The following is a 26,077-nucleotide window of genomic DNA, read 5'->3' as shown; positions in this document are numbered from 1 at the left end:
AACTGTTCAACGTAGCCTTCATGGCATTTTCTTAGTTACTGTATGTAAGCATTTGTATTCTGCATCTAGTAAGTTTCACCTGTACCCATTCCAAGATGCAAGCAGGTGTGGCCCCACCCATCACCTTCCCTCCACCACAACCTCCCCCCTCCCTTCCCCTTTTTGCCCTTGAAACAATTTACCATGTCACTTCAAAAGCCAGATTTTTACCTAGGTTGTTAAACAATGGTATAAAATGGTAAAGAATTGCTTAGCCTACAATAAGCAAGGTACATTTGTGGGTTTGGTCAGGAGATGCTGCTCTGATTTGCAGGTACTCCTTTAAAGTCCCTCTTAAATTTGATCTCTACTACTTTCCAAAAACCCTGGAAAGATTAGGTATGTATTTGAACTTTCCTAAAGGTTTGACCTTCCTATAACAAGCTTAAAACTCAGGTTTGTTCTTTGAATAGGCAGTCCAAGTTCATGCAGTGTTACCTACTGTGTCTGCTATCTTTCGACCGGGATATGCTGGCCAAACCTCTGGGGTATGAAAAGTACATAACACATGTTACTGTATTTCCATTAAAAATTAATGGAGTTATACATCAGTTCATTTGGTAAAATTTCATACTCCATAAAGAAAAATACTATGTTTAAAAAGAAATCTTGTTGCATGTTAAAAACATGCTGTGATGAGTAACAGTAATTCAGGTAAGAATCAAGCTGGCCTTGAATGTAACAGTTCATTATTACTGCAGGTAATAATGAATTACTATACTGTACTAGTAATCAGGACTAACCCCACTCTAAATCACTGTGGTATATAACTGTGGACAGAAACACTCATTATTATGTTATTGAGTGTTTTTGGAGCATCAAGGCTCATAATAATGAGTGTTATTGTCCACAGTTATATGCCACATAGTATATAAAGTAAAACACATACATAGTAAACATAAAGTGTTTCACATTTACGTACCTAGTAAAACACAAGGTATTTCACATTTACATACATAGTAAACACAAGGTATTTCACATCTACATACCTAGTAAAACACAAGGTAGTTCACATTTACGTACATACTAAACACAAGGTAGTTCACATTTACGTACAGTGTAAACACAAGGTATTTCACATTTACATACATAGTAAACACAAGGTATTTCACATTTATATACCTAGTAAAGCACAAGGTAGTTCACATTTACGTACATAGTAAACACAAGGTATTTCGCATTTACGTACATAGTAAACACAAGGTATTTCACATTTACATACCTAGTAAACATAAGGTATTTCACATTTACATACCTAGTAAAACACAAGGTATTTCACATTTACATATATAGTAAACAAAAGGTATTTCACATTTACATACCTAGTAAACACAAGGTATTTCAGATTTACACACATAGTAAAACACAAGGTATTTCACATTTACATACATGGTAAACACAAGGTAATTCACATTTACATACATGGTAAACACAAGGTATTTCAGATTAACACAAGATATTTCAGATTTACACACAAAATAAAACACAAGGTATTTCACATTTACTTATATAGTAAACACAAGGTATTTCATTTTTACACACATAGTAAAACACAAGGTATTTCGCATTTACATACCTAGTAAAACACAAGGTATTTCACATTTACATACATAGTAAACACAAGGTAGTTCACATTTACATACCTAGTAAAACACAAGGTAGTTCACATTTACGTACATACTAAACACAAGGTATTTCACATTTACATACACAGTAAACACAAGGTATTTCACATTTACATACATGGTAAACACAAGGTATTTCACATTTACGTACATGGTAAACACAAGGTATTTCAGATTTATACACAGGTAAATAAGGTATTTACATATATAGTAAACATAAGGTATTTCATTTTTACACACATAGTGAAACACAAGATATTTCACATTTACATACATAGTAAACACAAGGTATTTCACATTTACATGCAAGGTATTTCACATTTACATGCATAGTAAACACAAGGTATTTCACATTTACACACATAGTAAAACACAGGTATTTCACATTTATATACATAGTAAACACCAGGTATTTCACTTTTACACACATAGTAAAACACAAGGTATTTCACATTTACATACATAGTAAACACAAGGTATTTCACATTTACATACATACTAAACACAAGGTATTTCACATTTACATACATAGTAAACACAAGGTATTTCACGTTACGTACATAGTAAAACACAAGGTAATTCAGATTTACGTACATAGTAAAACAAAGTATTTCTGATTTACGTACATCGTAAACACAAGGTATTTCACATTTACATGCATAGTAAAACACAAGGTATTTCAAGGAAAAGTATTGTGTAATGCAAACACTTTTGTATGATGCAAATAACTTTTAAAGGAAAGGTATTGTGTAATGCAAATAAGAGCTGTTCCTACCACAGAAACTTTGATGTCATTCTGAAATGTGCCACGATGCTGCAGAAAAAAGTGGCTGTTTGTGTGCCCTTTCCAAGTAGAACTATCTGTAGCCTTTTCTGTTTGTGTCAGAAGAGATTTCAACTCAACATGAAAGTTCTATTTGGAATTATTTGAAAATCAAGTCTTTAAAAAATTATTTTTCATGTAAAGGTAATTAGATTTCCTTTTGCTAGAAAAAATTAGCAATGATGTGATTTTTTTTAACTTAATGATATAAAATCTGGCATCTACATACCCAAACTCTAAGTCATATTGAAATGATTCCAGTATTTCCCTTCCTGCAGATACAGATCCAGTTGTATCTAAAGAGGTTTATTTATACAAATGACAGTGGCTAAAATTTCAGATGTGTTTTTCTCTTCTCACCCAAGGCAACTCTTAAGAAAGAGAACCTTATGTAGAATACTGCATGTAAAGGATTTCTATACACTCAGAGTGCTCTAACTTACCAGAGGCATGCTTCTTTCAGGAGATATATGGATAAGCGAAGAAACTGACATTTATTGACTGATATTATGTATTAGATAATGAAGTCAGTTTTATGTAACTGGTATATTTTTGCTTACCAATGTTTATTATAAACCAAACTGTTAACATGATATTTGACAACTGATCCCTGTAGGTAGAACTAAGGTGTGATGGTGGCCTATGCCCTTTCAGATATTTGTTTATTTTAGTCATAGTTTTCATTAATAAATTGATTTCTGCCCTCAACTATATGCACAACTGAGTCATTTAAGAATTCCAACTCCTTTGAGCTGCAAAGGAACTTGGATTTTATTCTAAGATAAAATTTTATATGTAAATGTACATTTGAGTCTACATTTGTAAAACATCGTTTAGTAATGTAGTTTACTTTTACTTGATTTTAAACCCTGACAGATTTTAGGTTCTGGAAAGTTCTACCATTATAATCACATCAAAAAACAGATTTAACTGTCAGAAAAAATGGATGTTCTTTTAAACTTCTGAACTGTTTTTATCTGTAGTTTGTCACTAATTTAAATACGAGAAAAGTCCAGAATCAAGTCTCAAAAATGGAACATTTGAGAAAACAAGGAGTATTGTTGAAAATAGTACAGAATTCACAGTTGGAAAAAATTTTATTAAAGGAAAAAAGATAATAGATAATTACATTCTGAACAGTTTTCAATAATTTCAGCATGTATGTGAAAAATTAGATGGATATGAAGTTGATCTGCTATAGAGTACCATCCCATTGAACACTGGAATTGATTCAGCTGAACAGTAAAGGAACATCTTGTATTCGCTTTGGGCAAATATTTGTTAAGACCCTACATATGCTGGGTTGCATGCTAAGTACTGTGTACTTATCATCAGGTTGGGGACTGGCAGGTAAATAATATACAGAAGAAGATCAACCACTGCCATGAATTAGTCATATCTTCAGAGAGCAGTGTTCAAACATTATACAATAGTTTTATTAAAAAACATAAATGTCACTGGAAATGTATGTAATGCCTGTCCCACATAATCAATGTCATACTAAGTGTAACCTGGTAAGTGTGAACTTGAAGCTTTAGCAATGTCAAGAGTCATGAATGAGAATCATGAGTGGGAATGAATAGCTCTAACTAAAGGAATTAGGGAAGAATCCAAAGGAGAGTGGACATTTGAATTGAAATAGGTTTTAAAGAATACACAGAATTTTAGGGTAGATAAGAAATTGCAGGCAAAAGCAGCAAAATACTCAAGGCATAAAAGGGCATGGTGATTTATTTAGAGGGGAAATGGCTAGTTGAAGAGGCTAAAAAGTTACATTTTATTGTGAGTTTGAAATTTTTAGCCATTAGATAGAGACCACCACTTATTGTTAGAAGGGCAGTGACGCAATTTGTTTACTGAAAGAGAATTCTGGAAGTAGTGTATTATAAAAGATGAACTGGACAAAAAGAGGACAGAAAAGAAGGACCAATTAGGGTGGTTTTACACAAATCTAGCAAAGAAGAATTGAATTTGGGTAGAGCTAATGGAAGTGGAAGAATGGAGCTATTGGACAGTTGTCTAAGGTGCAATAGAGAAAATTAAATGGTCTTTTGTGCTGACTTCTGATAGAGTGCTTTCACTAGTCTGGTCAGGGTGGAGGCTAGAGTTACATGTATTAAAGAGTGAATAGAGACCCTTTGAGGAGTAAATGAGGTAATATGAATATGAAGTGTTTTAGGCAAGGTTTTATTTTTTAGTATGGAGGAGATGATAAACTTAGAGGAAGTTGAGTTCCATTTGAATTGCCTGTGGGATTGAGATGGGTCTGATGACCAACAAGAGGAGATAGAACACAAATTTTTAAGAGTCCTTGGTATACAGATGTAATTGAAGCCACAGAAGTAGATAACAGAGCTCAGGGAAAGTGGGCAAAGGCCTTGGAGATATTCCTGGTGAATACCAACATGTAAGGAATTCATTTATTCATTAATGCAGCCAATGTGTGACAAGCACCTGCTGTGGGCAAGGTATACTTCTTGGCACTGAGGCAGTAGCATGAATATGACACTCAAGAGCTCTGGCCTCATGGAGCTAACCTTAGAATGGGGCAGGCGGGAGGGCAGTCAGTCAGGCACATGTGAACACGTAAGGTAAATTCAAGTGGTGGTAAGCTTCTAAAGCGGTTACAATTACTTAGAAATTAATCATGGGGTTATGATTATTTATGAGAAGTATAAACAGTGTGTCAAAGATAACTGTACTTTTAAATGTTTTAGTCAACCTTATAATTTACATACAATAAAACACATCCATTTTAGTTGTATAGTCTGATAAAGTTTGAAAAATGTAGACAACCTTGTAACTACCACCATAATCAAGGTGGCCCTATTTCCATTACTGTAAAAAATTTCCTTGTGTCTCTTTGCATTCAATTTTCCTCACCTCCAGACAACCACAGTACCCTCCTTGGGTACTGAAGATTAGTTTTGCCTTTTCAAGAATTTCATATAAATGGAATCATACAGTACGTACAGTTTCGTGTCTGTCTTCTTCTACTCAGTATAGTATTTTTGAAATTCATTCATGTTTTATGTATCAGCACTTTATTCTTTTTATTTCTTTTTTTTATTGTTGGGGATTCATTGAGGGTACAATATTCTTTTTTATTTCTAAGTATGAGTGTATTGTATGAATATATATCACAAATTGTTTATTAGTTTACCTGTTGGTGGACATTTGGGTTGTTTTCAGTTTAAGGCTCTGATGAATGAGCTATTTATGAACATTCATGTATAAGATTTTGTATAGACACATATTTCCAGTTCTCTTGGAAAAATGCCTCAGAGTGGAATTGCTGGATCACATGGTAAGTGTATATATAAGAAATTTACAGATTCTTTTTCAATGTGGGCTGTATTTACTACCTTCTCACCAATGATGTATGACGGTTCCGTACATTGGTATGGTCAGTCTTAAGTCTGTTGAGGGTATAATGGTGTCTCACTGGTATTTTAGTTTATATTTCACTGGAGACTAATGACAATGAGCTTCTTTTCATGGGCTTGTTGGTCGTTACAGTTACGCGTATGTTGAACACTTTGAAGTTGTATAACAGATTTCAGAGGCTGTGTTTGTTTTTCTTTAATTTCTTGAACATCTTTAAAAATAGCTGCTCAATCTCAACTGAGTCTCACTGGTTTCTGTACTGTAAATTGGGCCCTCTGGATTCTCCCCGTGTGTGTAAAGTTTAGCAGTCAGCTGGAATTTGGGTAAAAAAATTAGGCTTAATGTTGCACCACTTCTGTACTTCCCTGGCTTCTAGGATTTCTTCCCTAAATGTCTAACTCTTCTGTCAGTCCTAAACTCCTCCTGCCTCCTACTGCTGGTAAGATTGCAGTTTTCCACTAATAGAACTATAGGAAGTGAGGGATACCCTCAGGCAACAAAAAATAAAAACCATAAACTCACAGTTCTTACTTTATGTACTTTTGGTCTTTTAAAAGAAAGCTCTGCCATAGTACCTGCACATTCTAGTGTCATCAAATATTTTTTCTTCTTGTTTGTTTGTTTTTGTTTTTTTTCCTAGAATTTACATTGATCTCTGCAAATGCCTTTGTCCAGTGAATTCATTCTTCTATTGTCAGAATCTGGAACTCTACAGATTATTTTCTGAGTATCTGTTGAATTGATCTGTTAATTACTAACTGGTAATCTTGACATCTGTTGAAAGAAAATAATTCAAAATGTGGGAAAATCTATAAATACAGGTTTGCATTACATAATTGATTTTATAAAAAGACACTGGCTCAAATAAAAGAAATGTATTTTTTTCATAGTTGTGGAGGTCAGATGTCTGAAATCAAAGAGTCAGTGGGGTTGGTTCCTTCTAGAGGTTCTGAGGAAGAATCTATTCTGTGCCTCTTTTCTAGCCTCTTACAGAAAAAACTTGTAGATGTTCCTTGGTTTGTATATTCATCATTCTAATCTCTGCCTCCATCTTCACATGGCCTTCTCTGTGTCTGTATATTCTTCCTTGTATTCGTTCTCTTCCTCTCTTTTTGGAGGTGGAGTATTGCACTGTCACCCAGGCTGGTCTCAAACTCCTGGGCTCAAGTGATTTTCACCCCACCTCAACCTCTCAAGTTGCTGGGATTACAGGTGTGAGAGACTAGTTTGCTGTCTCTTAAGGAGGCCTATTACTGGATTTAGAGTTTACCCTAAATTCAGATAATCTTGTTCCCAGATCCTTAAGTTAGTTACATCTGAAAAGACTCTATTTTTGTTTTCATTCAAGTTTTATCTTTGGAGAAAAAGACCCTATTTTATTTTTAAATCTCACATTCAAAGATATTAGGTCTTAGCACTTGGACATTGTGTATGTCTTATCCCTTGCTTGTTTCAATTTGTATTTTTATTGCTCCCATCAAGTTTGGGAAGCTGTTGACCATATTTTCTTCAAATAAGTTTTTTGGTTGTTTCTCTCATCTACTTATGGGACTTCATTTACGTACATTTTTTTCATATTGTCCCACAGATTTTATTTATTTGTTTATTTATTTTTTATTGTTGGGGATTCATTGAGGGTACAAAGAACCAGGTTACATTGATTGCATTTGTTAGGTAAAGTCCCTCTTAGAATTGTGTCCCGCTCCCACAAGGTGTGTCACACACCATGACCCCCAACCCCTCCATCCTTCCCTCTCTCTGCTTTGCCCTCCCCTCACCCCACACCATGTACTAGATCATTAATTGTCCTCATATCAGAATTGAGTACATAGGATTCTTCCTTCTCTGTTCTGTTTTTTTAATTGTCTGGATTGGTCGCTGCTGGTGTTGGTGGGGGTGGGGGGGAGAGAAAACATGGAGATACTAACAGATACCCCAAGCTCAGTGGATGGATCAAACCAAAGCTAGCCTAATTAACACCAGGCTGCCTTTCACTCTCAGCCTGTAATTTGATTTAATGGAAATCTCTTTTTGTGGAAAAACTAGGCATATTTCTGATACAGGCCAAATTAACCTTTGCTCTGTGGCAATATTGTAGCCAACAAGGTTTCTCCGAGATGCAATTATTGCTAACTGATACACGCGTGAAGGAGTAAGGCCGCATACACTCCTGGAATATTGGGACTTAAAGGTTCGGTTTTCCGGGCGGCGCCTGTGGCTCAGTCGGTAGGGTGCCGGCCCCATATACCGAGGGCGGTGGGTTCAAACCCGGCCCCGGCCAAACTGCAACCAAAAAATAGCCGGGTGTTGTGGCGGGCGCCTATAGTCCCAGCTACTCGGGAGGCTGAGGCAAGAGAATTGCTTAAGACCAGGAGTTGGAGGTTGCTGTGAGCTGTGTGAGGCCACGGCACTCTACCGAGGGCCATAAAGTGAGACTCTGTCTCTACAAAAAAAAAAAAAAGGTTCAGTTTTCCTCCCAGCTCTGTTCCTCTGTGTGGCCTCTGCCTCCAGACCTCATCTTTCTAGCCCTTGGTTTCCCATCTTGGGTGCTTGAGGAAGGAAATCAACAGGCTGACCCATATGTGTGGGCACTCATAACATGTCAGTGACGTTCATTAAGACATTTAAAAACATTAACTGGCATTCACAAAATTCTATTCACAATAGCCACCCCCCCAAAAAAAATCTGAAACAACCTGTCCACTAGTAGGTAAATGGATAAACAACTTCCATAGGCATTCAGTGAAATACTACAAAGTAACAAAAAGCAGCAAGTTATTGATAGACAACATAGGTGTGTGCCAGGTCTGCTGAGCCTGCTTCTCTGTTCTTGTGATGCTTTACTAAGAGTAATATGTTCCACTTCCATCCAGATTAATACAATAAAGTTTTCATCTTTCTTAATGGCTGAATAGTATGCCATGGTATACATATACCACAGCTTGTTGATCCAGTCCTGGGTTGGTGGGCATTTATTTCTTTATTATTAAATCATAGCTGTGTACATTAATGCAATCATGGGGCACCATACTCTGTTTTTATATACCATTTGACATATTTTCATCATACTGGTTAACATAGCCTTCCTGGAATTTTCTTAGTTACTGTATTGAGGCATTTACACTGTAAATCCAGTAAGTTTCACATGTACCCTTGTAAGATGCACCACAGGTGTAATCGCACGAATCACCCTCCCTCAGCCCATCCTCCCCCCTCTCTACTGTCCCTCTCTCGCTTTCCCCTATTCTTAAGTTATAACTGGGTTATAGCTTTCATGTGAAAGCCATAAATTAGTTTCATAGTAGGGCTGAGTACATTGGATACTTTTTCTTCCATTCTTAAGACACTTTACTAAGAAGAATATGTTCCAGCTCCATCCATGTAAACATGAAAGAGATAAAGTCTCCATCTTTCTTGAAGGCTGCATAATATTCCATGGTATACATATACCACAACTTATTAATCCATTCGTGGATCAGTGGGTACTTGGGCTTTATCCATGACTTAGCAATTATGAATTGGGCTGCAATAAACATTCTGGTAAAATATCTTTCTTATAATGTGATTTTTGGTCTTCTGGGTTTATACCTAGTAGAGGAATTATAGGATTGAATGGCAGATCTATTTTTAGATCTCTAAGTATTTTCCAAACATCTTTCCAAAAGGAATGTATTAATCTGCATTCCTACCAGCAGTGTAGAAGTGTTCCTTTTTCTCCACATCCACGCCAACATCTCTGGTCTTGGGATTTTGTAGTATGGGTTAATCTTACTAGAGTTAGATGACATCTCAAAGTAGTTTTGATTTGCATTTCTCTGATGATTAAAGATGATGAGCATTTTTTCATATATCTGTAGGCCATGCGCCTGTCTTCTTCAGAGAAATTTCTCTTCAAGTCCCTTGCCCAGCCTGCGATGGGATCACTTGTTCTTTTCTTACTTATACGTTTGAGTTCTCTGTGGATTCTGGTTATTAAACCTTTGTCGGAGACATAACCTGCAAATATCTTCTCCCATTCTTAGGGATGTTTGCTTGTTTTACTTACTGTGTTCTTGGATGTGCAGAATCTTTTTCGTTTGATCAGGTCCCAGTAGTGTATTTTTGAAGCTGCTTCAATTGCCGGGGGGGTCCTCTTCATAAAATACTCGCCCCCCAGACCGATTTCTTCAAGGGTTTTCCCTGCACTCTCTTCTAGTATTTTTATAGCTTCATGTCTTAAGTTTAAATCTTCAATCCAGTGAAAGTCTATCTTAGTTAATGGTGAAAGGTATGAGTCCAGTTTCAGTCTTCTACAGGTTGCCAGTTCACCCAGCACCATTTGTTAAATAGGGAATCTTTTCCCCACTGAATATTTTTAATTAGCTTGTCAAAGATCAAATAATGGTAAGTAGCTGGATTCTTCTCTTGGTTCTCTATTCTGTTCCAGACATCTACTTCTCTGTTTTTGTGCCAGTACCATGCTGTTTTGATCACTATTGATTTATAGTACAGTCTCAGGTCTGGTAGTGTGATTCCTCCTGCTTTGTTTTTATTTCTGAGTAATGTCATGGCTATTCGAGGTTTTTTCTGATTCCATATAAAACGAAGTATTATTTTTTAAAGATCTTTAAAATATGACAGTGGAGCTTTCATAGGGATTGCATTAAAATTGTATATTGCGTTGGGTAGTATGGACATTTTAATAATGTTGATTCTTCCCAGCCATGAGCATGGTATGTTTTTTCATTTGTTAACATTTTCAGCTATTTCTTTTCTTAGAGTTTCACAGTTCTCTTTATAGAGATCTTTCACGTCCTTTGTTAGACTCCCAAATATTTCATGTTCTTTGGCATTACTGTGAAAGGAATAGAGTCCTTAACTGTTTTTTCAGCTTGACTATTGTTGGTATATATAAAGTCTACCGATTTATGAATGTTGATTTTGTAACCTGAGATGCTGCTGTATTCCTTGATCACTTCTTAGAGTTTCGTAGTAGAATCCCTGGTGTTTTCCAGATATACAATCATATCATCTGCTAAGAGTGAAAGTTTGATCTCTTCTGACTCTATGTGGATACCCTTGATCACCTTTTCTTCCCTAATTGCAATGGCTAAAACTTCCATTACAATGTTAAAGAGCAATGGAGGCAATGGGCAACCTTGCCTGGTTCCTGATCTAAGTGGAAATGATTTCACTTTAACTCCATTCAATACGATATTGGCTGTGGGTTTGCTGTAGATGACCTCTATTAGTTTAAGAAATGTCCCTTCTATACCAATTTTCTTAAGTGTTCTGATCATGAAGGGATGCTGGATATTATCAAAAGCTTTTTCTGCATCAATTGAAAGAATCATATGGTCCTTATTTTTTAGTTTGTTTATGTGCTGAATTACACTTACAGATCTACGTATATTGAACCAGCCTTGAGAGCCTGGGATAAATCCCACTTGGTGTATAATTTTTTTGATGTGTTGTTGGATTCTGTTTGTTAGGATCTTACTGAGTATTTTAGCATCAATATTCATTAGTGATATTGGTCTATAATTTTCTTTTCTTGTTGGGTCTTTCCCTGGTTTGGGAATCAAGGTGATGTTTGCTTCATAGAATGTGTTGGGTAATACTCCTTCTTTTTCTATATTTTGGAAGAGGTTTAGTAATATAGGTACTAGTTCTTCTTTAAAGGTTTGGTAGAATTCTGACGTAAAGCCATCTGGTCCTGGGCTTTTCTTTTTAGGGAGATTTTGTATAGATGATGCTATTTCAGAACTTGATATAGGCCTGTTCAACATTTCCACTTCAGTCTTGCTAAGTCTTGGTAGGTGGCGTACTTCCAGGTATTGGTCAATTTCTTTCAGATTTTCATATTTGTGAGAGTAGAGTTTCTTGTAGTATTTGTTAGGGATTTTTTTACTTTCTGAGGGGTCTGTTGTTATTTCATCATTACTGTTTCTGATTGATGAAATTAGAGATTTTACTCTTTTTTTTCTGGTTAGGTTGGTGAAAGGTTTATCTATTTTATTGATCTTTTCAAAAAACCAACTTTTTGATTTATTGATCTGTTGTATAATTCTTTTGTTTTCAGTGTCATTTAATTCTGCTCTGAGTTTGGTTATTTCTTTTCTTCTGCTGGGTTTGTGGTTGGAATGTTCTTCCTTCTCCAGTTGCTTGAGATGTCCCATTAAGTTATTAACTTCCTCTCTTTCCGTTTTCTTGCGGAAGGCTTGCAGTGCTATAAAATTCCCTCTTAGGACCACCTTTGCAGTATCCCTTAGGTTCTGGTAATTCGTGTCTTCATTGTTGTTTTGTTCCAAATATTTGGTGATTTCTCCTGAAGCTCGTCTATAACCTATCTATCCTTCAGCATAATTTTGTTTAGCTTCTATGTTTTTGTATGGGTATGCAGATTCCTGATGTTATTGAGTTCAACTTTTATTCCATGATGGTCTGAGAAGATGCATGGAATAATTTCTATTTTTTTAAATTTGCTGAGATTAGATTTGTGGCCTAGGATGTGGTCGATTTTGGAGTATGTTCCGTGGGCTGATGAGAAGAATGTGTATTCAGTTTTGTTGGGATGAAATGTTCTGTGGATGTCTGTTAAGTCCAGATGTTGAATGGATAAGTTTAAATCTAAAATTTCTTTGCTTAGCTTCTTTTTGGAGGATCTATCCAGTACTGCTAAAGGAGTGTTAAAATCTCCAACTACTATGGAACTGGAGGAAATCAAGTTGCTCTGTTAGAGTCTCTTATAAATTGAGGTGCATTCTGTTTGGGTGCATAAATATTAATAATTGAAATCTCATCATATTGAGTATTACCTTTAACAAATATGAAGTGTCCATCCTTATCTTTCCTTATTTTGGTTGGTTTAAAGCCTATTGCTTCTGTGACTAGGATTGCAACGCCTTCTTTTCTCTGCTTTCTATTTGCCTGGAGTATAGATGACTATCCCTTCACCTTGAGTCTATATTTGTCTTTTAATGTAAGATGCGATTCTTGTATGCAGCAGATAGCGGGCTTGTGTTTTTGTATCCAGTCCTCTGTAGAGGACAATTTAAACCATTCACATTAATTGAGAATATTTATAAGCCTTTTGAGGGTCCGGTGGACATTTTTAATCCTTTTGCGATTGTGGGAGTTGAAATTTGATCAAAATTTTCTGGGTGGGTTTACTTTTGTGGTGGAGGATTATGCTGGTCTTTATGGAGGATAGGTGTGAGAATATCCTGGAGAGCTAGTTTAGTTATGGCAAATTTCTTCAACATGTGAATGTCGTTAAAGTATTTAATTTCACCGTCATAAATGAAACTCAGTTTAGCTGTGTATAGGATCCTGGGTTGAAAGTTATTTTGTGTTAGGAGATTAAAAGTCAATGACCATCCTCTTCTAGCTTGAAAGGTTTCAGCAGAGAGATCTGCAGTTATTCTAATATTCTTGCCCTTGTAGGTGATGGTTTTCTTTCGTCTGACTGCTTTCAGAATTTTCTCCTTCATATTAAGTTTAGTGAAATTGATTATGATGTGTCTGGGGGATGTCTTAATTGGGTTGAGTCGTGCTGGAGTTCTGAAACTGTCTGCTATCTGAATTTCAGAATCTCTTGGCATGTCTGGAAAGTTCTCCTTCGTAATCTCATGGAGAAGAGACTCTGTGCCTTGTGAAGCCACTTCGTCGCTTTTGGGGATCCGTATAAGATGAATATTGGTGTTCTTCGAATTATTCCAGAGCTCTCTGAGAGAGTGATCTGTTTCTGCCCTCCATTTCTCTTCCTCTTTGAGAGTTTAGGAGTGTTCGAAAGCTTTGTCTTCAGTATCAGAAATCCGTTCTTCTGTTTGCTCCATTCTGTTACTGAGGGATTCTACTGTGTTTCTCAGATCTTTGAGGGCTACAGCTTCTTGTCTCAATGTGTCAAAATCTTTGGTCATTTGGTCTTTGAATACGTTGAATTCTTGAGATATCTTTTGGGTTACTGCTTGGAATTCTAATTTGATCTTATTTGCTATCCATATTCTGAATTTGGTTTCTGACATCTCAGCTATTTGTTTTTGCATAGGATCTTGTGCTATGTCTGCTCCATTGATCCTTGGGGGAGTTGATCTACTCTGATTATTCATATTGCCAGAGTTTTTCAGTTGATTTCACCTCATGATTGTTTTTCACTGTTGCCTCTGGCTGTCCTCAGAGTTGGGGAGGTGTCTCTTTAAGATTAGACCCCAGCGGGATCACTCTATTGTTACTGGATCTGTGTAGGGAGTGACCCTGTGTAGTTCCTCTGTGGCTGCCCCAGCCAGGGGGTTCTGGTTGTGGGAGCAGCTCCAGAGTGTGACACACCCGGATCCAGCAACAGGGCTGGAGGTGGTGCGCCCGGTTCTGTGAGTGCCTGGCGCCCAGTGACTTTGGCACAGAGAGCCCAAGGCTCCAGCAGTTCCTGGCCAGGAGAAGCGCTCGCGCAGAAGTAGGGAGGGCTCCGGAGGGCACGCAGCTACCAGAGTCCCTGGCCAGATGAGCCGGTGGTGTGGAGGCAGGGAGGGTACTGGAGGGAAGACACAGGGTTGTGCAGCTCCCACAGTTCCTGGTCGGGGCATGTGTAGGTCTGGCAGGCACGGGTTGCGGCCCAGCTCTTACCGAGGTCTGGGCCAGTGCCGATCGCTGTCCTGGCACAGCTCTTACGGGTGTCCGGGCAGCACGGGTATCGGATGCAGCGCAGCTCTTATGGAGGCTCCCATCGTGGTCGCCGTGCAGCTCTTACGGAGGTCTGGGTGGGCACCGATCATGGTTGTAGGGCAACTCTATTGATGCCCATTCTTTAAATTGATATTCAATGTAGTAGAATTCTAATACATGAAAAGTAGTAGAGTTGGCCCCACTGAGAAAAGAGTTTGAATAAATTTAACTTTGATGGTATACTAAATGCCCATATAACTGTAATTTTCCTTTGACCCTAAAGAGAATTTTTCTTATTAAAAGATTAGTTTTTTGTGAGGCACATTGTCTCATTCCTGTAATCTTAGCACTTTGGGATCTGAGATAAGAGGATCCCTTGAACTCAGGAGTTTGAGACCAGCCTGAGCAAGATCAGGATTTGTCTTTACAAAAAATAGGAAAATTAGCCAGTCACAGTCATGGGTACAGATCCGGTAGACAGCTGATCATTTTAAACGTATGCTCACATTTTTGTTACAAATGAATGGATAGTGTCTGTTAGTTTTGAAGAAGATTAGAGGAAAAAAACAAGGAAAACTCATTAACAGACGTTATTCTAATTAATTTTCTTAATATACATCTTGTCATTCATTTTATTACATTATAATGGGATATGTTATTATAGTAATGTCTATCTGATATTAGTTTAATTCTAACCATGAGACAGCCACAGTTCTAAATGCTTTTCATGAATAAACTATAATTTTATTGATTGCTTATAAATTAATTCATTAGTAATAAATAGAATGTAATGACTGTCTTTATGAATCTTTATACGGTTTACCATCAACCCAAATAAGATAATTTATATGTCATCAAGCGATCTAAAAAAAAAAAGTAGTTAAGATATGTTTAAAACGTGGGCAGTGTCTGTGGCTCAAGGGGTAGAGTGCTGGCCCCATATACCAGAGGTGGTGGATTCAAACTCAGCCCCAGCCAGAAACTCCAAAAGAAAAAAAAGAAGAAGAAAGAAAAAAAGAAAGAAAAATGTTTAAAACCGTGTTAATCTACTTATTTAGGTCAGTATGTATGAAGCAGATCTATTTCGAGCTCTGCCAAGAATATGCTATTTTGCATTTAACAAAGATTTAGGTCTTTTGTGTAGATTCCAAATATCCTAAGATTTAAACTTTTTTTGGTTCTGCAGTTCCTTGCTGTCTTTTACTCTTCTGTGCAGGGCTTCTAGGTGGTAGCTGCAATGGAATTGCTGCCCTCTGCTGTGAAGTAGGCTCCATGTTTAATGAATCTGAGGCTTATTAATTAAACATGTTTTCTCAAAATTGATGATGTTATGTATCACATATGCATATACAGGCCTTTATCTTTCCTTAATGATCTGAGAAGCAACTTTCTTTCTTAAACATAGATCTTTTTCATACCTTCCTCATTTTTATTCCACAAGGAGTGGCCATTTAAAACATCTGATAGACTAGCAGTTAACCAATTCCCTGCTGAGATGAGTAAAATATTTAGTAGTCCTACAATATCATGGAACTTCAGCCCTGTAGGAAAAGTTTGATTCAACCTTTTTTGGAGATGGGGTAGAGAATCTAAATTTTGCTTGGGTGACCCCTCATGTTTTCATAGGGGTATGAAAAACTTCACATACCAGGCTTTTTGTGTTAATTTTAAGACTTACAGTATTTTATTTCTCAAATTATAGGAATATTGAAGTGATTTGTTTATGTAAAGGTGCCTTCAGTAAAAAGAATCCATTAAAGAGAGATCATTGTCAGAATGTGCAAGTATGGGATCTCATCTGGTTTATGGGATTGCAAATCAAACTAGGAAACTTGCTTTAAAGTAAAAATTATACAGATTTGGAAATTTCTTTTTTTTTTTTTTTTTTTTGTAGAGACAGAGTCTCACTTTATGGCCCTCGGTAGAGTGCCATGGCCTCACACAGCTCACAGCAACCTCCAACTCCTGGGCTTCCGCGATTCTCTTAAGCCATGTTATTTATTGACATATTGAAAATTATGACTCACATTTTAGTAGAATAATTTTTGTAGATTTATGAGAAAAAAATAAAATGTCAGTGATGTTATAAATCCAGAACAAGCTCTACAACATTATAAAAATCAGATTGGTTGCTTACATTTTAGAGTATGGAAGGTAGCAAAATATGACCTATAAATAATAGTCTTAAAGTAAACATAGGGAGATTACTTTAATCTTCTAAAATTCTTTATTTATTTTTTGTTAACCAAAATCAAGGTGCTATGAAAAATGTATAGTGGAATTTCTAGGGCTACATTTGTAGAAACACAGAGTTTTATTCTAGCAGAAAGATTTTACCTGATTCTGAAAATTTGTGCATTATAGAACATAATGGAATTTTATTACCCTAATTATTTCAATGTATTGTTCTACAGTTCCTCGCTCCTGCTAATCATTTAGAGGGTGAATTTCAATATGTCATTCACATGTTTTTTTATTTCACAGTTTGGAGTGCTAACATTTTTATTCCCTAGAAGAAAACATACACCTGAAGAGAGCCATGTGAAATTTGTTTTTCTCAGTCATTGATCAATGACTGTAAAATGTGATTCTTTCTTAAGGCCTTTATCAGCATATTATTTTTTGTTTAATTCAAAATTGGGTCCTCAAGCAATAGTTTCATATATTTTTTCACATATTTTTACCTGGTTTATTGGGCAGTGTCATTGCAATGTGGGTATAACATGGAATGATTTTATATTTCCCAGTCACCGTTTTCCTCTATGTTCTATCAAATTTCCCATTCATATTCCTTTGTGATGTATCCTTGGCAAATATCATTGTTTTCTAGTTACCATTAGTTTTTAAAAAGTATAGTCCAGTTCAGTGGCAAATTCCAAATTCACATCCTGTCATGGCAAGCCATATGTTTTTGCTCGAGAGACTTAAAGGAGCAAGTGTGATATTGATCTCTCTCCTCTCACTTCAGGGTCTTTGACCGTTTGTGTTTGCTGGGGTAGAGGCTTAATGTGATTCTGAGACACCTCCCTGGACACTCTACCTCTGTTTCATGGCCTTACTTCTCTGGTCTGGGGAGGGGGACTAGAGTAGGGGAAGGTGCCACTCTTAGTCTGGTGATCTCCACTGTGGGTTTCCACATAGAGTAAGAGGCAGTGGTCACTTTCTCTCAGCTCACTCTGGCCCCAAGGACAGCTGTATTTTCTTTTGGCTTTTCCTGTGGTCCGTGCTCCTGAACTCCTCTGTTGGTGGGTATTACTCTAGCTGACTGAGTAGCCCTTGGCTTCTGCTGAGATTCTCTTTCATTCCCTCCAAGGGCTGTGGAGATCTAGACTGAGCAGATCTTCCTTTATCCTTTGTATTTTTTCCTTTTCCTTTCTGCCTAGTACTTCTTCAAAAAGATCTTAGGTATTTCCACATCCTGTTTTATATTTTCATATGCTTCCAGACAACATTTCTTTTCAAAGGGGTCTGACAGCTTCAATTCTTGGCAAGCTTTTGACTAGGGACTGAAATATTAGTCTTTCTTTCGTGCAGGCATTCCCCCTCTATCAGTTATTCTCTTAGAGCTGCCCCACTAATTGGAACTACTGTATTCCTCATCAGGCTGACAGTCCAAATGATTCCCTCCTGTTCACTTTCCTAGCCCTTGTTCCTCTGTATATTCTGTGCGGTCCGACCAGTTGTGCCGACTCCTATAAGGAGGCCTAGCCCTAGATGTGGGTCGCTCTCTAGAGCTCTTTTTATTGTTGGCCATGGAGGAGTAGTACCCTCATCAGTTCTGGAGTAGAAGGAAAAATTTTGTTGGAGTTAGATTCTTTTGTGAGTGATAAAAAACCTAGTGATTTAAATAAACTAAAATTGTTTGTTTTAATTGAGAGATTGTTTTCGCTCATACAAAGTTCTATAAGCTTTCAGTTTAAGGCTTGTATGAAGTCCTCAGGAACCCAAGTTCCTTCTGACTCACCACTCAATCGTATCTAGGTTTTGGTCCCTGTCGTCAGGATCAAAGATGGTAATGTTTACACTCCAAAAGTAAGTTGGCGAAATGGGTAAAGAAAAGAAAAAGACATTCACCTATGTTCTCCTTTCAGAGTTTCTAGGAAACTGCCACAGAATTCTTCCAGTTACAGTCTGCTTAATTATATGGCCAGTTGTACCTACAAGGGGACTTGGCAAATATGGTCTTTATTGTGAGTATTCAAGTGCTCAGCTAAGATTGCGAGTGGAAGGATAGTGAGGGACAGCTAGCAGTCTCTGCCACTTCACTAGCTGCTGTGACATCTTTGGAGCTGTGTGCTAACTTCTTGCACCTTTACCTTCATCTTTGATATATGAGTTAAATATATACACTAATATTGAATGTCTGCAGGACACGGTATTTTATTAGATACTTACAAGCTCACAGTGAATTATATACAGTTAGGAGAAAAATGAAATCTTTCAGTAATTATATCTGGAGGAAAACAAGGTTTGAAGCTTTTTTTTTGACTAGAATTGTCTTGTCCTATCTTTTGTCTTTTATAACTTTCCTTTCTCTTGGAGAAGAAATAGAGCCGCAGTAAGTCAGTTGACATATGAACATGTTCGTTGTCTCTCTGTATTTAGGAGAGTTTCTTGTCTTTCAGACAGACTTCCAATTGGTGTCAAAAGGGTGATTATATTTTATTAAATTTAAGGAGAGCATGTTTTATAATAGCACTGTATCAGACATAGTACTTTAACTATACCATAAATGATTGTTAACTATAGCTATTATAGTGTCACCATATTTATTGGCTTTTGCCTAAACCTGTTATGTGATAAGTTTCATTTTTTTCCCCATCATACCTAGTTGATGCATAGTAAACAACACTTTTACATTCTTGAACTCATGTCCATTGACTGAGCTTTTAATTTGTATTAGAACTGTTTGTCAAATCTTTTTCTCCAAGGTTGACTTGGAAAAAATATTTTTATAACAAAATCTTTATAGTAGTTTGGAAACAAAGTTTTTATATTAACTTGATTTGAGCCCTAACCTATTTTTATAGATTCTCAGGAGGGAGTTTCCCTACCTCCAGGGAACATGATGGCCATTCTTAACCCTAGTGGTTTAAAATGTTGAATTATTAAACCATTAGACTAGGGTTCATATTGTTGTAATCTTCAGCCAGATCCATATTACAGATACCCATGCAAATGTGGGTTATATTCTATAATAAAGGCATATGGAGATTATGCAGCAATTAGAATAAAGCCTAGGACACCTAAGACAAGGGACTAATTCGGGTGTGTGTTTTAATTCTCTTCATCACAAATTCAAGATTTTTCACCTATGCCTTTACCTTATAAACATTTAACAAATTGAGCATGTTATAGCTAATAAAACCAATTTTCTGTCTAATATAATTAGTAGGAATCCGATTCCATTTTATAGGTGCATTTTTATTAATTTATCATAAAAGCAATTTCTCTTTTTATACTGAAAGAACTTTTCTGAAAGTAGATAAATAGAAGGATGGAAAATTCCTTAATGGGAAGATGGGCTCACCCTTCTCTACCCCCATATACCGTACCTCTTACATGGAGTGTCTTACACGTGGTTTTAATAATGGTTAGCTTTATTTAACTCAGAAAAATAATATTGTGGCAACTTTATTTTGGACAGTGCATTACAAATCATTCAATTTGATTGTAATGTCATAATTTCAATACATATCTATTCAATAGTAGTTTTGTAGGATCTATAAAGTAGAAATAGAAGAATGTCACCATCAATTAAGCAGCAGTCACATGCACATAGAGTCAAAAATGAGAGAAAAATTAGGCTGACAAATTTCCACTGGAATAAAATGCACTTTGACTAGTTCAAAAAAGCTAGACCTCAAATATAGGTGTAGCAATTAGTTGTGAATTTTTCTACTTTCTGTAATGTAAAATACTTTGTATAGCATTTCCTAAACTCCCTTAAAACCTGAAAAAGACTTACGATGGAATTAATAGATTTTTCACAAATATTGGTGGAGTCCAATAAGGTTTTAAATATATAAAGTGTGTTCTGCAAAAATTATTTGAATTCTTCCTAAAATCTAGACCCTTTGAAAAAGGACCTGTTGCACCTGACTCCCTCTCAAAGTAGTGTTCAGCAGATTGCATGTGTTCTGTTATAGGTTCACTACTGTGATAGACAAAGTGGCAGAGAGTATGTGACCTGTCTGACATTAGCCCCTGTGCAGATGACTTTCCATGCTATTGGAAGCTCCACTGAAGCCAGCCATGACCAGGTATAATATGCCACTGCCATTTTGCTGTGTTGTGGCTCAGCTCAGAACTTAGAGGCCATCAGAATGAGAGCTATGTGCACACATACAGCTTTGCTTTCCTTTTGCATTATTTGCTAGGACCATTTGCTAGACTTTTGAAAAAACAAAAATTGTGTTGGGAAACAGATGTCCTAGAAGATTTAAAGTATTTTAAACTTCTTATTTATAGTTTATTATTAATTTAAATATATAATAGAATTCTCTTATAAGGAAAAAATAATTGCCCTAAAAGTTATTTTTATCTTTAATAATTATATATGAGAAAAAGGACCAACAAAACAATGTAGATAATCCTGGAATCTCACTGCAATATACTCACTTGGTTCTGTTAAGAATTTTATATTATAGAATATACAGTCATGCATCACTTAATGACAGCGATATGGTCTAAGAAATGTGTAATCAGATGATTTTGTCAGTGTGTGAACCTCATAGAGTGTACTTACACAAATCTAGACATATGGCCTGCTACACACCTAGGCTATATGGTACAGCCTATTGCTTCTGGGCTACAGAACTGTACAGAGGCTTACTGTACTGAATACTGTGGACAATCATAACACAGTGATGTGTATTTGGTATATGTGACCTGTTACTAAAATGTCATTACGCAGTGCATGATTGTACTATGAAATAACCATGTGAATTTTCAAAACCATCAGCTTAGTCCCATAACTTGGGGTATTATGGAAATAAAGTTGCAGTGTTGTTTTTACTTTGAAAGTTTTATTCTCAAATAAAGCTAAAAATCTGTAAAGTATATTGTTTTTTAATTAAAAAATTCATTTGATTATTTAAATAGCAGCTTGAGAGTACATCCTGTTTATAAGATAATACATATTTTTAATTAAAATAATCATCACATTAGACTAAACTGTGGTCATGTCCTAGAATTTCTAGCCTGGCAGAGTAAATAGACATATACAATTTACTGAGTGACTAACAAGCTGTGCTTTCTAAATTAACCGTTCACATACAGAATAATTATAACCCACTTCATATCCATTTTTCAGTAAATTTTAGGACCGCTAATAGTCTCACCTGACTAATCTTTTTTTCCTTCTAGTAGTGCTTCTTGCATGGAGAGAATTAATAGTCTTCTCAGACTTACAATTTATCATTGTTCAACTCAAGACCTAGGAAAACATTCTTAGGAGTGCACACCTCTCTAGTCCAGTCCTTACTTGTTCATTGGTGAGAGGTATTGTGGTAGTCAGGAAAGAGCAGCTAGCTGGTGGTCAGGAGATCTAACCATGGTGTAAGTTAGCTACAGCCACCTGGGTAGACTTCTGTCACCTCCTTCTGACTCTGTTTCCTGGAATGTTAATGAAGGAGTTGGGTTAGATGACTTACAAAGTCCATTCCAGTGCTACCGTTTTGTGATTTTATAACTGATCTTCCTGTTCCTGGTTGAATGAGCCCCAAAATAAACAGTTATGGCATGTTCATCTGGAAAGCAGCTTACAGAGCGTGCCAGTGTGCTTCTCAGGTTTTTACCCTGACATATGCCCTGTCTGCAGAAGGGTACAGTGAGACTTGTGGGCCATCATCTAAACTAGTTTACAGAAAGTGCTATGTTTCTTTACATAAACTATGACATAGTTGTAGGCCGAGTGCTGAGGATGCATGGGAGAATGTCAGACATGGTTCCTGCATCCACATTCACCCCTTGGAATATTTGGCAAATACAGCATTGCTACCCCTATATCTATTTCTCTGTCCACTCGTGGTGGAAACAAATGGTAAGAGCACCGTGGCATACTGTACTGCAAAGCTCTTCTTTTGAGGCTGAGCAAAGAAGTGAAGGAGCATGTCAGTGACCCACATTGGAGAAAAGCGACTCGCCATTAGCACAGCTGGCATGTTGCTATAAAAGAGCACTGGATGGGGAATGGAGACTGGGATCAAACCCAACTTTGTCCTGAGTTGCCTATGGGACCTTGTTTCTTCACCTCTTTGGAAGGTGGCTTGTATATAAGATGACGAGGCTGGTTTAAGCTCATGCCAAGTTCGTTTGTGAAGGTACTCAAAATCCAGGACTACTGTTTGCTCATATGGCACCTTTACAAATAAAAAAAAGAAAGTGCCTCTTCTTCAAGGTATTTTACTGCCATCTGACAGAAGAATTTTTATTTTTTTGGAATCAAAATCTTTTATTTCCAATTTTCATTTTATTTTCTGAACATTTTTTTTCTTTTTCTTTTTTTTCAATATCCCCTGATTTTAAAAACTGCCACCATTCTAGACCTCCTGGCTTCTCTTATACCTTTACATGGCCCCTTTCTTTCCCAGCTCTGACCCACCAGCCTGAATTTGACATGTCAATTAGCTTTGTCCCTCTAACCTATGGGAGCAGGACTGGACTCTTCTTGCAGCTGGAGAGCTCCCCATTAGCCAGTGTTGGAGTCCAGTCCACCTCTTCTTAATTCTTCTTGCTCTTGGCTTTCGTGGCCTTCACATCCAGCACACTCTGGGCATGTGTTAGCTGCTTCACAGAATCAAACACAAGGATTCCAGGCAGCACGATCCACAGGGAGTTCATGAAGACAAAGTAAAACCAGAAGTAGAGGGGATGGCCCAGCTCCCCATGCTGGAATCCATGGTGGTACTCTGTCAGGAAGTACATTATGTCCCCATAGATCTGGCCCACAGAGACCACAAGCTGTAGGACAAAGCGGAAGGGTTGCTGGTGGAGAAAGGCGATCACCACCCACAGGCTGAATGGTCTCCACAGTAAAACTGTGATGGTTTCCATGCATACCATGAAGTTGTCACCCAGGATGTATCGGCTATCTCCCTTGGCATATTCTTTCCAGAGTTGGGATAAGAAGGCTTGGTCTCCAAGAAGGTCCTCATGGTAAAGAATGAACCAGCCCTCAATAGTCAGGTGAATAAACTCACAAACTGCAAACCAGCACAGGGACAGTCGCCGCCTAGTCCCCTGTGGGACAACTACAGCGTGACTGGACAAATGCCATGTGGTCATGACTAAGACCCCACAGAGAAGAGGCCAGCCAGGAGATGCCAGGTGGAGTATTCATTAGGTAAAAAGTTATCCAGCCTTAGGTTCTGAGGCCAGTATGGGTGCAAGGGGCCAGCATTGGTAGTCATGTCTTCTCGGGCTGATTGTTGGCTGCCTAAAGCGCCATCACAGCAAAGTCTCCAGAAGAATTTTTAATAGACAAATCCCCAATAGATGCAGTTTGGCCCTCATTGAGGTGTGCACTGAACAACCTGTGTGGCTGTACGTAGTGGGCTTACACCCCACCTACTTGGAATGTCCATTATACTCGATGGTAAGTAAATGAAGACATTTGGTATTAAAGCAAATACATTAAAGAAGACAAATTTGCATGAACTTTTAAGATAAAAAAGAAACTTTCAGTCTTCTTTGGTAATGGCCAAATTGATGAATGAATAAATGACCAGAACCATGACAGGAATGATCATCCTATCAAGTGATCACCTGAACACTTCACTGTGGTGGCCTTAGGGCTGCAAAGTGGGTAGTGGTATAGTCAGTACTAGGATAACTGGGCACACTGGGGAAAAGAGGCGCAGAGTAACCCTCCACTCCACGCCTCCTGGCTTTTCTACAGTGTGTTGCCATTACTTCCTTCCCAGCCTTTGCCCAGGCAGAAGGTACTCCTTTGCCATACCAGCAGAAACTTGATGTCTAATATGGAAAAGATAGACCACTGAACACTTTTTCACAGGGAAACATTTTATTCGTTGCAGCCGTCGTCGTTTGGCGGGCCCGGGCTGGATTCGAATGCACCAGCTCAGGTGTATGTGGCTGGCGCCTTAGCTGCTTGAGCCACAGGCGCCAAGCTGACAGGGAAACATTTTAAAGCAAGAAAAATTACAACTGACTGAAAAAACCCTTTTTATTCCCAATCCATTTGGCCAATGCAATTGAACAAACAGAATTAATATTCTGAGGAAAAAAAGTATTTTTCAAATTCGGCGATGATTCTTCTTAGGAATTAAGGTTATTATTCCTTGGGTAGAAAATAAAGATGACTGATGGAAGAACTCTCTAGTCTCGCCTTTATAGTGTATCTTCTTATTTTTTTTTTTTAATTTAATTCTAGGAACTCAGTGAAGTAGAGGCTGAATTATCACCTGGTAGGTTCTCTCACTGTATTGGAAAATAACAGGACAGGGAGTGTTAAGTGAAATTTCTCTATCACAGGTTAGTACAGGTAGGCAGAGGGTCAGGAGAAAGACTCAATACCATCTGCGTGCCCATGTCCAAACGTATGGAACTGTTAGTTCTCCACATCCCCCTGCCACACCTGCTTTCTCTTCTCTGTTTTTTCCTTTCCCCCATCTGGGTGGATTGTTGCTACCACTCCTCAAGTTGCTCAGACCCTCCTGCAAGCTGCCCTTGACTCCTCTCTCCCCTTGCATGCTACATCTAATCCCAGTGCCTCTTTTCTGCATTTCCTCTCTGATAGACCCCTTTCCACCACCTCCAGTGTTACCATTCGGTTTCAGTCCATATCATTTTCAACACAGATGACTGCAGACCCTCTAAACTAGCCTCCTTTTTTCTACTTTTGTTCCACTATGGTCTGTATTCCACACGTTAGCCAAAATTATTTTTAAATTAATCAGATGACATTACTCAACTGTTCAATACCTTCCGATGGCTCCTCACTACACCTACCACACCCTGCATGGTTTAGCCCCTCCACGTCTCCAACTTCAGTTCCAACTGCTCTGCTGTTCACCATATCCCACTCACAGGCCTCATTGCCAGTTTCATGATGGTAAGTGAGAAAAGCTACTCAGAAGGCTACATGCTGTAGATGCCATTTGTGTACATTGTGGAAAAGTCAAACTAAAGGAATAGAAAACAGATCAGTGGGTGCCAGAGGCTGAGAGTAATGCCCTGAGGGCATTTTGGGGGGTGATGGGGAGTGCTACGTTTCAACTGTGGTGGTAGAAACATTACTATATACATTCATCACACTTACTGAACTATACTCTAAAAAGGGTTAATCTTACTGTATATAGATAATACTTGAATAAACCTAACTTTTAAAGAAAAACCACCGGATTCATTGCATTATCAGTTAATCATACAGTACTGACCCTGGGGAAACATGCCTCTAAATTTAACCTGTAGCCTGATTTAGAGCGTCTCCTAATGTCAGTGATTCATAAAAGCCTGCTTCAGACTTCTAGAATAATTATTAGTCCTCAAAAAGTGGTCTCAGCCCACCCCGTCTGACTTCAGGGGAAAGGTCTGTTCC

At 37.5% G+C, this 26,077-nt stretch overlaps 1 protein-coding gene and 1 pseudogene across 9 annotated transcripts in view; one reads left to right on the top strand and one right to left on the bottom strand.

Moving 5' to 3' along the window:
• Window positions 1-26,077, top strand: part of STAU2 (staufen double-stranded RNA binding protein 2) — a 329,861-nt gene that overhangs the window by 207,707 nt on the left and 96,077 nt on the right. For 5 of the 8 annotated variants that reach the window (XM_053559242.1, XM_053559239.1, XM_053559245.1 and 2 more), the window contains one exon: window positions 20,664-20,777. The exons of 2 other annotated variants lie outside the window; for them this stretch is intronic. In XM_053559242.1, the coding sequence (XP_053415217.1) occupies window positions 20,664-20,777 (114 nt within the window). Of the gene's footprint in view, window positions 1-20,663; window positions 20,778-24,910; window positions 25,013-26,077 lie in introns of those variants that run through there. One more of the 8 variants, XM_053559246.1, reaches the window with a different exon arrangement.
• LOC128563787 (3-beta-hydroxysteroid-Delta(8),Delta(7)-isomerase-like) lies at window positions 22,943-23,997 on the bottom strand (annotated as a pseudogene). Its single transcript, XR_008373890.1, has one exon. The product of XR_008373890.1 is annotated as a 3-beta-hydroxysteroid-Delta(8),Delta(7)-isomerase-like (transcript).

Source organism: Nycticebus coucang, chromosome 13 (genome assembly GCF_027406575.1).
Source record: "Nycticebus coucang isolate mNycCou1 chromosome 13, mNycCou1.pri, whole genome shotgun sequence".
NCBI lineage: Eukaryota > Metazoa > Chordata > Mammalia > Primates > Lorisidae > Nycticebus > Nycticebus coucang.
The sequence above is the reverse complement of the archived record's forward strand: the minus strand, read 5'-3'. Positions and strand labels throughout refer to the sequence as shown.